Source organism: Mustela erminea, chromosome 12 (genome assembly GCF_009829155.1).
Source record: "Mustela erminea isolate mMusErm1 chromosome 12, mMusErm1.Pri, whole genome shotgun sequence".
Taxonomy (NCBI): Eukaryota; Metazoa; Chordata; class Mammalia; order Carnivora; family Mustelidae; genus Mustela; species Mustela erminea.
The window spans coordinates 61,184,279-61,197,583 of NC_045625.1; the positions used below are offsets into that span (position 1 = coordinate 61,184,279).

At 35.0% G+C, this 13,305-nt stretch overlaps 1 protein-coding gene across 19 annotated transcripts in view; it reads right to left on the minus strand.

Annotated features, from left to right (window-relative positions):
* KDM4C (lysine demethylase 4C) overlaps window positions 1-13,305 on the minus strand; it is a 507,226-nt gene that overhangs the window by 149,607 nt on the left and 344,314 nt on the right. For 16 of the 19 annotated variants that reach the window (XR_004277510.1, XR_004277509.1, XM_032308077.1 and 13 more), the window contains 2 exons: window positions 9,087-9,142; window positions 6,790-6,898 (listed from right to left, as the gene is read on the minus strand). Coding sequence is in view for 15 of the 19 variants with exons in the window: in XM_032308077.1 (XP_032163968.1) it covers window positions 6,790-6,898; window positions 9,087-9,142 (165 nt within the window). In the remaining 4 variants the exon portion in view is untranslated. Of the gene's footprint in view, window positions 1-2,674; window positions 2,869-6,789; window positions 6,899-9,086; window positions 9,143-13,305 lie in introns of those variants that run through there. The other 3 variants (XR_004277512.1, XR_004277513.1, XM_032308080.1) reach the window with 2 other exon arrangements.

The window sequence follows — 13,305 nt, forward strand, 5'->3', positions numbered from 1 at the left end:
GTGAAGGGGTTGATCCCATCTCTGGAACCCCAACATCAGCTCACTAATTCAATTAAAAGATCTGCCAGTAATCACTACTCACACAGACAAGATCAGAAAAAAATGAACCATTCAGCAATGCAAGCTACAAAATAAGATTACTCTTACAATATTCTTAAATCATGACTTACATGAAGTTCTACTTATCTAATAATGTTTTAAGAATTAGTCCCCAGGAAAAATGAGTTCAAAACTAAAAATTTAAAGATTCCAATCAATTTCCTTTTGCCTCCGAGTTTTCTTTCAGCAGATAAAGAAAATCCATAGTAACAAGATAACATTTCATGCATTTACACATTTTCTCCTATAGATGTCTACAGCCTTCAGAAAGTATATTATTTGTAGTCATGCCTATCTGACATTTTCCATTTTGCTCAAAAGATTTTATGGTTTGGTATTACAGCAATATACAAATTTGACAGCTTGCAATAGGATCTAGTCCCTGTAGCAAATCATTCTGACAGTTAAGAACTATACAGCTACTAATATACATTTTTTTTACAATAAACTTATTTAAAAATCTTACAAAGTTGAGGATACAATGTATGTTGAAATTCTGAAGAACGGCCTTAATGATATTATAAGTTTCATACTGAAGTTATTATATAATAGAGCTGAACACACTACACCATATTTCATTTGTAGTATAACTTATTCCTCCTTCAGTAGTTCCCTTTATTAAGGCAAATTTTTCCTCAACTGCATTTACACAATAAAGTCACTCATCATGGTCAATGTTTAGTATTTTCTTAGAATTCCTCTTGTTCTTTAAAAATAACTGAAGATATGAATAAAACAGTACATGCGTTAATGTGTAACATAATGACATTTTTTGATTGCCTTTCCAATGCATTTTTTTCCTTTTAAAGTGATAAAAGATAATCAATTACATTTTTGTATTTCCCTTAATGCATTAACAGAGGCTCTGTCAAATACACTCATGATTCCTCTAGAAAGAAGGTGAAGCCGATCTCTAACATTGCTGTAACATTAACTAAATAGGGCCGAGGGTGATCTTACAGCACGTAAGGCAGACCCCATCCCTATCTCTCAGTAATTCTATTTTTAGTATTCAATACATCTGATAATGTAAGCCAGTTAACAAGAGAACAAGTGCCTTATTCTAAGAAACAGGAAGTCTGGATGCATTTTTTTTTTCCTTTGATTCAACTTTCAGCTGGAATACCTCAGTGAAACCACTCTATTTTCAGAATTGATGTACCTTTCAAAACTATAATCTCTGGCTTTCAAGTTCACTATTATTTGCCTTCAGGTACAAATTTTAAAGTGTATAGAGGCTTCTAAGCAGAATAGTTGGTCTCAGCCAGATACTGAAAGGCTTGTAGCTCAGTCATCATTGCAGTGTAAATTCTTTTTCAAAATAATGTTCTTCACTCAGGGAACACGTGCCTGCGCTTGGTTCACTCGTCAAATATATATCAGTGGTCACTGAAAGCCTGGGGGCAACTTCAGCTATTCTAAAATTCATTTCTTCCTCTATTTGGTTGCAAAAATAGAATTTCAAATGAAAAAATCTTAGGGATGTCCACACACATAGAAACCAAAGGCACTATGCTATGCCACTGTAAGGATGGTTGTATGGTCAATGACCAAAGTTTCTATGCAATGACAGCTATCAAGATAAACATCATATGCTTTGACACATGTAATTTACTATTTAAGTATTCTTACAACATTTCTATTTGAGAACTTCCTCTCAAAACAGAAAAATTTTTTAAACTAATAGCTGCATTGATGGCCTGCTCCAATTTTCCAAGATTTCTTAGAATCCATAAGCCTGCCTTGCTGTTTTATTCATATCAATTCCACAGATATTTAATTAATTTAATCTTCAAGAAGTGAATGATATATGTAATAAACATTTATGGTAAGTGCGTAACAAACACCAGAACTTCATGCTGATTTACTCCTTTTGTTAGGTTCTTTTTTTTTTCCTTTTGTTAGGTTCTTAAAATGTTCTTCCCTTAAATTTTATAATCAAATTTAAAGATTTTTTTGGTGATCTGCTTCCAAACAATAACATTGATACTGAAGATCATTTCAGCAGACAATACTGCTGTCTTCTGTGTGATTCTACTATAAAAAGAATATATTGTTTGTGCTCTCTAAATTTCCGTCCTTAACCCTTCTTCCTGATAATCTTTACCTATATTTTTTCCATCATGTAAATAAAAAGAAAAGACATTCTAACTTCATGTGTGTTTTATCTCTATTTCCTTTTATTTTATTCTCAACTTTGTACAATTCTGCTCCTCTTCCAGAGATACAATTATGACTAGGGCTAACTAATTATATTAGTACAGAGAACAAGATGGAAGGGATTAGGGAAAAAAAAAATGATTGAGTAAATTCTAAAATCTGTATGATGTGAAATCAGGTTTCTTTGTTGTTGTTGTTGTTGGGTTTTGTCTTCAGGTATACCCATCGTCTATGACTTCAAACAAATCCCTAGCCTGGCTATCCCTGAGCATAGGATCAAGTGTTAGGTTACGAATGTCTTCAGCATCCTACTCATCCTGTGTCCTACCAGACACCAATGGTCACTAGGTATTGGAAAATTTTGTTTAGCTTTTAAAAATTAATGTATTTTATTAAAGTATTTAAAATTACCAACCACACAAAATGAAATACATTGTCTTGAAAAGAAGTCTAGTGTCATCATTGCTGTCCATTTAATTATCTAATGAGCAGAGACCACACCTGTGATGTTACCAAACAAAATAGCTGGATGAGATAAAGGTTCTTCATAAAAGCATTTTAATATCAACATAATCCACTGATGAGCACTGGGATTTCCATTTGCTGCCTCTTTTTAAAAAAAAAAAAATGGTCATTATAAGTAAGAGGGAAAATCTACTAAAGTAAATAAATCTTCTTATATTCTCTACAAAAAAAAAAATTCTTCCTACACAAATAATTGAACAGAAAGGTATTTCAAAAGCTGCAAGTTGAACCAATGAATAAATAAAAGGCTAACAACAGTATTACCAAAACATCCAAATACCTCTGCATAAACTCCAGTATTCCATGTTCTAGAAAGACTAATAATAATGATTATTTTTTAAAATATACAGCTTTCATACTTCAGAAGACATTTTAAACTTGTTTGCCATCAGCTGTTCTTTAAGCCTCTTGCAGTTACTAGCTGTTACTAGTGTTGCTTATTACTTATACAGAAAAACATTAACTTGCCCCAAGGGAAAACTGTTCTTTTCCTATGACTAAATGAAAACTGAACTGAAAAATTGCCCTCTGGAATTGAGCATTTTGAATGTACAGCCAGTAGCAAGCACTTTCCCTTTCTTGGTGCCATCTATCCATCTCTCTCTCTCTCTCTCTCTTTTACATACATACATACATACATACATACATACATACATACATACATACACACACACGACTCTGAATAGGCACTTGTTAGGGAGGTGATTTAAGGGCAATGGGATGAAAAACTGGTCCAGCAGCACCACCTAGTGGGCACAGGGCAGAGGCTCAGAGTCCCCCTTGCGGCTGCTTCATCAGTCAATGCTTGCTTTAGGAACCACTTACAAAGACTTGTGCATAAATTTACCACAATTTTTTAAGAGGAAACCATAAAAAGGCAGAAGCCATTGGTACTGTGTGATCAAACTCTCCAGCCACAGTAATTTTAAGTCAGAAGCAGAAATAATAAGTAACAAATTGCTGACTTTTATTCCATGTGTACTCAAAATTACCGTGTGTGTGTGTGTGTGTGCGCGTGTGTGTGCATGTGCACACACTCCCCCCCACTTGATTACAATTCAAGGTTCTTCAATTTTTATAAAAACAAGTAATGTTAAAATAACCAAATTATATAATAAATTATACAGTTGTAAATACACACCTGTTGCTGAGTTTCTTATTTGCAAATAAATTCAATTTGCCAAAATAAATTCTGATTACTTTTAAAAACAATTAAGAATTTCCATTCTCTCACAGCCTCCAACTTATTTCTTTCAACTAAGATATTCTGTCTGAAAATGACAAAAGTTAAAATATCCTCTTTATATATATGTCTTCCCTATAGACCAGTGGGTGGGTCTTCAAATGGAAATGATATTGTCTCCCGAAAATTATCTGGCATTGTCTATTTGGTCAGGGATGCTGCAATCTACAATGCACATGAAAGTCATCCAGAACAAAAAATTGTCTAAAAGGTCGATAAAGCCTAAGTTGAGAACATCCACCTAGACTGTAAGATGCTAAAAGACAGGAACAATGTTTTATTTAAAAATGTATACTAAGTACCTGGCAAGGTAAGGTAATAATGGTTTGGTGAAATAAACTAATACTTACATCTAACGTTGGCCATGTACCAATAGATTACTTAAACTTTAACACAATATTAATGTCAGGAAAGCATACTCTTGACTGTACATATAGGGCAGAGCATCCCACACCACAGTCTGATCACTAAATGAGAAAGACTGGTCACAGATGCTATCTGATGGGAGATTCACCACAGTGATGGTGCTTTCTTGACAATTCTTGGTAAAAAATTCATCTAAACTTTTGGTTGTTACCCACTTTCAAACTGCAACAGAATTTTTGAGGTTTTTTGTTCCCCAAAATGAAGTCTCTCTTTGTATTTTTCCACTTAACCACTGTAATCATTTTGATAAGTACCACTTGATAAATACCAAGAAACTCTCCATGCATATAAAACTATTAAAAACAGAAAAAAATCTGATCTATAGCCTGCTAATTTCACCCAAATATGTGAATGAACAGCTCTATACTGCCATTAGAAGTAGACTTTGGGTGATCTTAAATTCAGTAAAAACATATGCTTTTCAAGGTATCAATTTTTTAAGGGTGTAAGACATTCTATAAAGAACATGTGATATATACAATCAAGATGAAGCATAGCACCAAGGAGAAAACAGTAAGCTTTGCCACTTCAGATGTCAAATTTCTAAATATAACTTTCTGAATGGCATGGAAACAATCTCATGTTGTCCTTCCTGCTGTTTCCTTAAAACCCCTTCGGGACTGGTGTAACAATAAATCAGCATTCACATACTAGATTAGCCAGGATATAGCTCCTTAAAGGAAAGCATCAAGACCATTAAACTGGTAACAGAAGTCATCTTTCAGGATAGAGAACCAAAGACATTTTTAAATGCACTGTTGGAATTTTCGCAGATACATACCACTTGTAAATTAGAAAAAAATTAAAATATAAGGCATTTGTTTATATTTGTCATACTAAACATTAAATTCTTCAACATGTGAAGAACTCAACATTTTTAAAATATCCTACCTCATAGTCTTAATTCTGGCAAACATTTTTTGTTTGATTCTCATTGGTATGTGTTTGTGTTTTTTTAACTGGTGACCAAGATGCAAGGTTTCAAACTTTCCTATGGAAGTCCAGGAGCTGATGAACTTTTTGCTCTCTTCTGAATCACTGTGAGCTTTAAAGCCATTTCAATGACCCATTTCATTCACAAAACTTCCATTACCACATCCTGAGCACCGTGGTGCTACCACTCAAACCTGCCAATGACAATCATCAGGTCTGTAAAGGACCACATATTTTCTAGTAATATGAAATTCTTGATGCACCTATAATGGAAAACAACAGTGTATACTTTCCCGTCTCTGAGAATAAAAGACTGTAGATTCTAGGTGCCTGTGACAGAGGTCCAGAGACGATATACGTAGCTCCCTGATGGGGAAGAGACTGGTAGAAAGTTATAGCTACAGTGCCCAAAATATTCTATAGTGGAAAGACCTCACATTAAAAATAACAAGTACTGGGGTGCCTGGGTAGCTCAGTGGGTTAAGCCACTGCCTTCAGCTTGGGTCTTGATCTCAGGGTCCTGGGATCGAGTCCCACATCGGGCTCTATGCTCAGCAGGGGGCCTGCTTCCCTTCCTCTCTGCCTACTTGTGATCTCTCTCTGTCAAATAAATAAATAAAATCTTTAAAAAAAATAAATAACAAGTACTGAAGAAATTTTAGGGAATGAAGTCTGCATATAAAACACTCCCGTATTTTAAAATCATGCAATGTAATGTTAGAGAAAATTATTTAAATATGAAATCTAAGGGCCTAAACTAATGCTTTCTTGGCTCACACTTTAACTCTAGTTGAGGGATGAAAGGCCTATCCTTGGAATGAAAAATATTCCTAACAAAGAGAAGCATTAGAAAGATTTTATGAAAGTTTCTAAACTAGTCAGAAGATAATCAGCCGAAGAGTTTGGCAAATTAAATGACCTATATCTATTCATAAATGAAAAAAAATTCCTTGGTAATAATAAAAGTTTTTCTATTTATCTAGAAATCTTAGTTAAGAAATGATGGAATCAGGTTAGGTGAATCTGCTAAGTCGGGAACAACCAAAGAGAGGCCAGAGAGAAAAACTAAACAATTTAAATACAGACAGACAGGTCAGGTATATTACTAACAAACCTCACCAGACGACCTATACTTTGAAAATTCACACTATCCAGAAAAAGCAGTATTCCTTTGCCTCATTTCAAACAGAACTGAGGAAGGTTATATCATACCTACAATATAACAGGAAAAGAATATGTACAGATAAGTAGATTTAGGCTAAAGGAAGAAAAAAAGGTAGAATAATGAAATGACGCTAAGAGAAAAATTATCTTGAGAATCTGACATTAGAAGAAATATTCAGAACTTGAAATTAACACTAACTTATGAGGTTAAAAAAAAAAGAAGAAGCTTTGCCACTCACCAATTTTAATCTCTGTAAAGGGATTCTGCCTACATCTATCTGTGTCCTCTCTGGGACATTAGTGAATCGAACTTCTGGGACCGCAACAGCACACATGACATGGGCCCACCTACAGGAAAGGAGACATGAAACATGAAAAAAAAGTTCCCTAAACTTAGATACTGTATACTTCAGCTAGGCAGTGGCAATTCTCACAGACAATAAATACACAGACAAGAAAGAAAGCCAAAAGCCTAAATCCGTCACAAACAGACTCTGAATTTTAAACCTCTTGGGTGATAGCTGGAAAGATTCAGTACCACACCTGTCTACCACTCCAGCATGAAGAATGGAGTGAAGACCGAAGACTCGATCCTATCAATATACAGTATTTTTCCACACTGGCTCTACAAAATACTGAAATGTAGGTTTCCTATTTCATTTGGTACTGAAATATAACAGGTGTTTAATATATTTAAGCTAATTAATATGTAGCAAAAGATTAGTTCAATTAATAAAAAGTATGAAGTGGGTATAGCATATAATCTTTTTACACAATACAAGAGTCGCAAAAACTAGAACAAACAGTAAAGTCGTCTAAAAGTATTAACATTGATTAAGTCTTTAATTAAATTTTCTCATTGCAATCCTACTATAACCAAAAGAACCCAGAGATAAGGAGGAATGAAATTTAGCTGGTTTTCTCATTTCTTACTTAAAGCTGAATTCTGAATTACCCAGAAAAATGACATCCCCATTAACACTATTTAGTTTATCAAAAATGTCATGCCCCAAGTAAATATAAAGACTCTTAAAGTTTAAAGACATCTTAAAGAAATTATAATATCCATAAGCCTATTTTTACATCAAAAAGAATGTCACTCAGACAACATGAGACTCCATCCTGCCTTCAAAGACCACAGGAAGAGAGGACAAGTGTCAACCCCATCACGGCATTCTTTTAAATCTAATAAATACTATAATCTATAGTAAACACTATTCCTTTCCTTCCTAGCCCAAATTTAGAGAGAGAAGTTCTTACCATCTCTGTCTGCACAGGAACCACCTAAAGCAGTTCACAGTCTACATGACCTGTGCAATATCCTAGACCTCACAACACTTTTTAGTATAAGTGCCAATCACATTGACTAGGGCTGTGAAAAAGGAAGATCCATAGTTAAGTAAAAATTAGTCTATTAGACTAAACTTTATTAACACCGGAATGATAAATGCCTTCACTTTTCCTTGTAAGCAATTTGAAACATGTGCATGTGCACATAGTTATGTTAATTTGATCATTACATTATATACCAGGGGTCCCAACTCCAGCACCCTCAGGGCCAGCCAGGAGGTAAGCAAATATACTGGAAAATCACGCTAACATGGGGATCATCTGTCCCATCTAGGCCAGGTCCTCATCCCAACATGTTATTGTCAAAAAGAGATGCACAATTATTTTTCAAGTACATATAAAAATTTTTGTATAAAAATATTTGTATAAATCTCTCAACTTTTAATTTGTATCAAATTTATAAAATGGTGTTTCAGTCAACTAAAACATATCTTGGAGCTGGATTTGGCCCTTAAATGCCAAATTACCATCTCTGCCTCTATCATTTCTACATTCTCCTATTTCCAAAGGGATATTTAAAATGCTTTGGCCTCATTTTAAATACTAAAATTGGGTCATGAAAATAAAATTCATGCAAAAATGTATTTCAACAACCACATTAAAAACCAGATTACCTTTGTTTTATGTTCACTTCTGACTCTCTTTCAAGATTCTCTTCATATTCTTTAACTGTCCCCCTTTAAATCATAAAATCAACATTTTTCCTCCCTATGTTTCTATTTTAAGAACATACACTTTCTTGTTAATTTGCTAGTTTTAATAGTAAGTTGCTTTGTTTTAATGTTATGACTATGATTGATTTTATTTATCTGAAGGTAACAGATTTCACTGTTTTTGAGGCACATTGTTTTTATTAGACTAATAGGATTCATCACATTAAACACTAGGATTCCAATGGCACCTAGATGATATGGGGTGCCTTCACCTTCAAACCGCCTTTAGTAAAAGAGGGGTGTCAAAGACACGGATGGAAGCAAGGCTTAGACCACCTTCAACCAGGAGAGGTGAACAAGCTGTCAGTAACAGACTGTCAGTAACAGTCTCTGAAGACATGCAAGTAATCCCAGCCTCAGGTCTGGACAAGAAAAGCTTTGAAACAATGTCAGCAAACTGTCCACATAGAGGTTCAACACTCTAGAGAGGAGAAGGAAACAATAAAATTGAACACAATTAACACATTACTTACTTGTTGTTCTTTGTTTCTTTAAGAGCACCCCCTCTCAAATTGCAAAGACAACACTCCTAGGAGGAAAAAATAAACAAACAAACAAAAAACACACACAATTATCAGACTCATTTAACAGACATCATTACTATTTATCTAAATATTATCTAAATACCCCCGTACATTCCAATTTTTTATTTTAAAATTAAAGCCATCAGGAACTTCATAAAGGTCTATCTCTGAGCAGTTCAAGAAAGGAAAAGAAAAAGAAGGGAGGTAAAGTGAGAGTACGCACAAAAATATTCTTGATATACATGTATCCTAGAGGGAATCATCATTACCCTGGTATCATGTTCACCTGCCATCTCCACGGGAGAAATACGACACAGAGCACTTGGTAGCCTGGAGAGTATTTACTAGAATTCTAGAACAGAGAATACATGTATGACTGAATTCTCTTGTGCTCTGGGAAACCATTTGTGTATACAGAATAGCTACAAAATAGAGTATTGGTGGGGTTCATTCTGCAATTAATGACTGGCAGGAAGCTCTTTTTGAGAGATATTCTTTTCATAAAAATATCATTTAGGCCTTTCTGTCAGTGGGCAAACGATGTTGGAAAAACTGTACTGATAAACCCAGGCTATCCACCCCCAGAAAAAGGTACCATGAAATGTTTTCCTTTCTTCTCCCCACATAAGTTTATATTTTGGGCATTTCTGTGTATGTCTTAGATTGGCACAGACTGTTGCACTCCAAGATGACTGACTCACTTTACCACAAATACAGAATTTAATTATCATTTTTCACTACAATTCTATGAAAAGTCCATCAAAAAACAAGACCAGACAGCAATGCAATGCCTTTTGCTGACCTAGAATTTTTAAATTAAAATACATAAAGTTTTTTTAATTTTCAACCTTACTTTTATTTTCAATGTTAATAGAAGTCCAATTTATTACATTAATAAATTTTTTAAGTAACTACACGTTATTTGGGGTTTTTTTCCCCCCTCTCCAAGCAATACATATAAAATTTCTTTATTTGTTCTTCAAGGTGATCTTCTTTAACTAAAGTTTTGCCTAACTTTATGAAGAATCCCTTTAATTTATCTACTGTTAATAATGGGGTGTCAAACTCTATAGCTTTAATTTTTCTGAGGAGAGCAATACCAAAACAACTGAGGAGAATAAATATACCAGCATAACTCCTAACAGGCAGCAAAAAAACCCAAACAACCAGAAATGTTCAATGGTTTTATGTGACTGGAAACTCTGCACATTCATTTGAAATTTCCTGGGTTACTATTAAAAGTTAGAGTAGCAAAATTTGCCCTGTGTTTGTATATACATCTGAATCCATTATAAGCCCAGCTCATGGAGATAACTTGATGGATTTTCTCTGTAACAAAGTCAGATTCTAGAGCCCCTTGACATAATAATTTTGATGAAGCACACAATGAGAGTATAAGTTCAGTCCAAATATTAAAAATGAGAAATTCAGTAATTCAAGTTATTCAATAATATCCAAATTATTTAAGAACAATTTCACAAAACATGACTGATTTTAAGAGTTTTCCATGGGGCACCTGGGTGGCTCGGTGGGTTAAAGCCTCTGCCTTCAGCTTGGGTCATGATCCCAGGGTCTTGGGATCAAGCCCCACATCGGGCTCTCTGCTTAGCAGGGAGCCTGCTTCTTCCTCTCTCTCTCTGCCTGCTTCTCTGTCTACTTGTGATCTCTGTCTGTCAAATAAGTAAATAAAATCTTTAAAAAAAAAAAAAAAAGAGTTTTCCAGTAGTTTATCATAATTTCTGCAGAGAGAGAGAAAATGAAAATAAAACATGAGGTAAAGTATTTTCATTGACTATAAAAAGATGTCAGTATCGAAGTGAGAATGCAGCAAAGGAGAGCCGTGGATGGCGAGGAGCTCAGACACTAAGAGCATTAGATGCCTGATTAATGAAACTAGGAGTGAGAAGAAGCCTAAAGGGACAAGCTAGCAGAGTTAAATACAGCAAAGCAGCATGGAAGTGGCTTGAAAGCACCTGAGGAGGATCATTAAAAGGTACATGTGCTGCACAGCCCCACCACAACGGGAGGAGACAATCCTCTCAAATAGAATACACAGACTCAAGATTTTAAAGGAGGTTGAGAAGATTCCACTTGCCATAATATGAAACTGCTTTTTTTCTGGGATTACCAGTGACCTCCATGTCACAGAAGCTAATGGATAATTCCAAGTCCTTGGTTCACCTGACCTGTAAGTGGCATTCAGCATTGTTGATCATGCCTGACAGTTTCCACCTGTGGCTTCTATGACCTCATGCTCCTCACTGTCTTCCACCTCTTTTTGATCCTCTGCTTGCTTTAACAGGTATCTCTTTCACACTCTTTAAACACTACAGTTTTTGTAAGAGACCCCACTTGCTTCTCTATCCACACCTGCTTGTGGGGTGTTTGACTCTCAAAAGGCCAGTGAGTGACTCAAACATTAATTTCCTAATATGTCTGACTGACATTCAATAGGCATGTCTAACACACATGCAAAAATGAACAATGTCTCCTTCTCAAGCCTGTACTTCCCCACTGTTTCCTATCAGTATCATCAAGCATCCTTTCTAGCTCATGCTGGAAGATATAATTTCCCTATCATACTAGATCCAATTAACTGAGTACAATCCCATGTCCAAATCTGCCGCCTTCTCTCCATCATCAATGCTGCCACATTAATGGATAGCCCCAGCATGCTTCAGCAGACCTAAACTACTGCAACAGCCACCCTAGGTCAACCTAGAACACAACTGAATGGGTTTTAATGCTACTCAGTACTTAACGTGATCCCAAAAGGCCAGGATCATTAGGCCTGGACCTTGTCCAGATTCACACTGTACTATTCTCCATGCATAGACACCCTGTGCCCCCAGATACATCGGACATACCCTACACCATTCGTTATTTATTATACTGAACACATCCTTGACATCTCAGCCTAAATGCTGACTCCTCAAAGAAGGCTTTCCTAATCCCCTGGCCCAGTTACTTCTCATTCATTACTCTTCCTAACTATTTGTGGAATTCTTTTTGCTGTCCTGAATAAACTGTAAGCTTGATGAGTGCTATGGAAATACTTGTCAAGTTATTCTTTCTCTACTGTGATACCCAATAGAGAATACATCCTCCACATGAATTTGTTACATAAATGAGAAAATGGTAAAACAGGACAAAGTAAAAATCTTGAAAACTACCAAAGGATTAAAAAATTGCAAAGATCATTTTCACATACTGGGACACTAAGAAAAGGAAGTTGCAGACTCTGGTGTCTTAACAGGGAGTTAAAAAAACAATGATTTGACATGGAGCTATTTTTGCCATAATTTACTTGAAAAATCATACTTCCTAGTTAAAGACAAAAAATATTCATGACCAAGCAGTTACTTATATGATTTACATGATATATATGATACTATGGTTTCTGTTCAATTCACTCAATTTTGAAAAAGTAAGTAGGAAAGAAAAAAGTCATGTCCAGTTATGTCACTGTTTTGAGTCACCATCCCTCCTCTCATGGGTTGATCTGTCACAAGCACAAACATGTCAACCTGTCAACCCATTCATTTGTAAATGAACTTGCATTAAATGCCTATGCTTATAACCAACCCAATAAAAGCAATATTACATAGGAAACTTTTTAACGTTTCTTTCCTTTCTTAAATAGTACCTTATTGTCAGGCAACAAAATTGATAATTCTAAAATTTAAAAGGTTATTCCTTATCTGAAAAGTACCCCAACGTTTTTTAAGAATCCATATAATGCATGATACACATAAAGGTTGATACCTACCAAATACACTAATTGTACTAGTATTGGTCATCTTCTAGTTCACTGAAAAAATTGAACGAGAATATAGTGGTGATAGAGCACCTTCAGGATACTGATTTATTAAATTGGTTATCAATAATAAATATTTTCTCTTAGAAGAATAAAAGCTATATTAAAGGCCTAATTCATTCTGGATACCTGCCAGAAACATCATATCATTTACCTCCCTTCCTTAACATGAAGTTATTAGGTAATTTATATTCTACTTCACTTATGAGGAAACTAAGATTGAGATTAAGAGATTAAGTAACTTTTCTAAAATCATCCAATCCCAGAGCTATCAAGCTTCGTCTGTAAATGGCCAGATACTTACTAGTTTAGGCTTTGGACTACACAGTTGTTGCAACTAAACTCTGACAC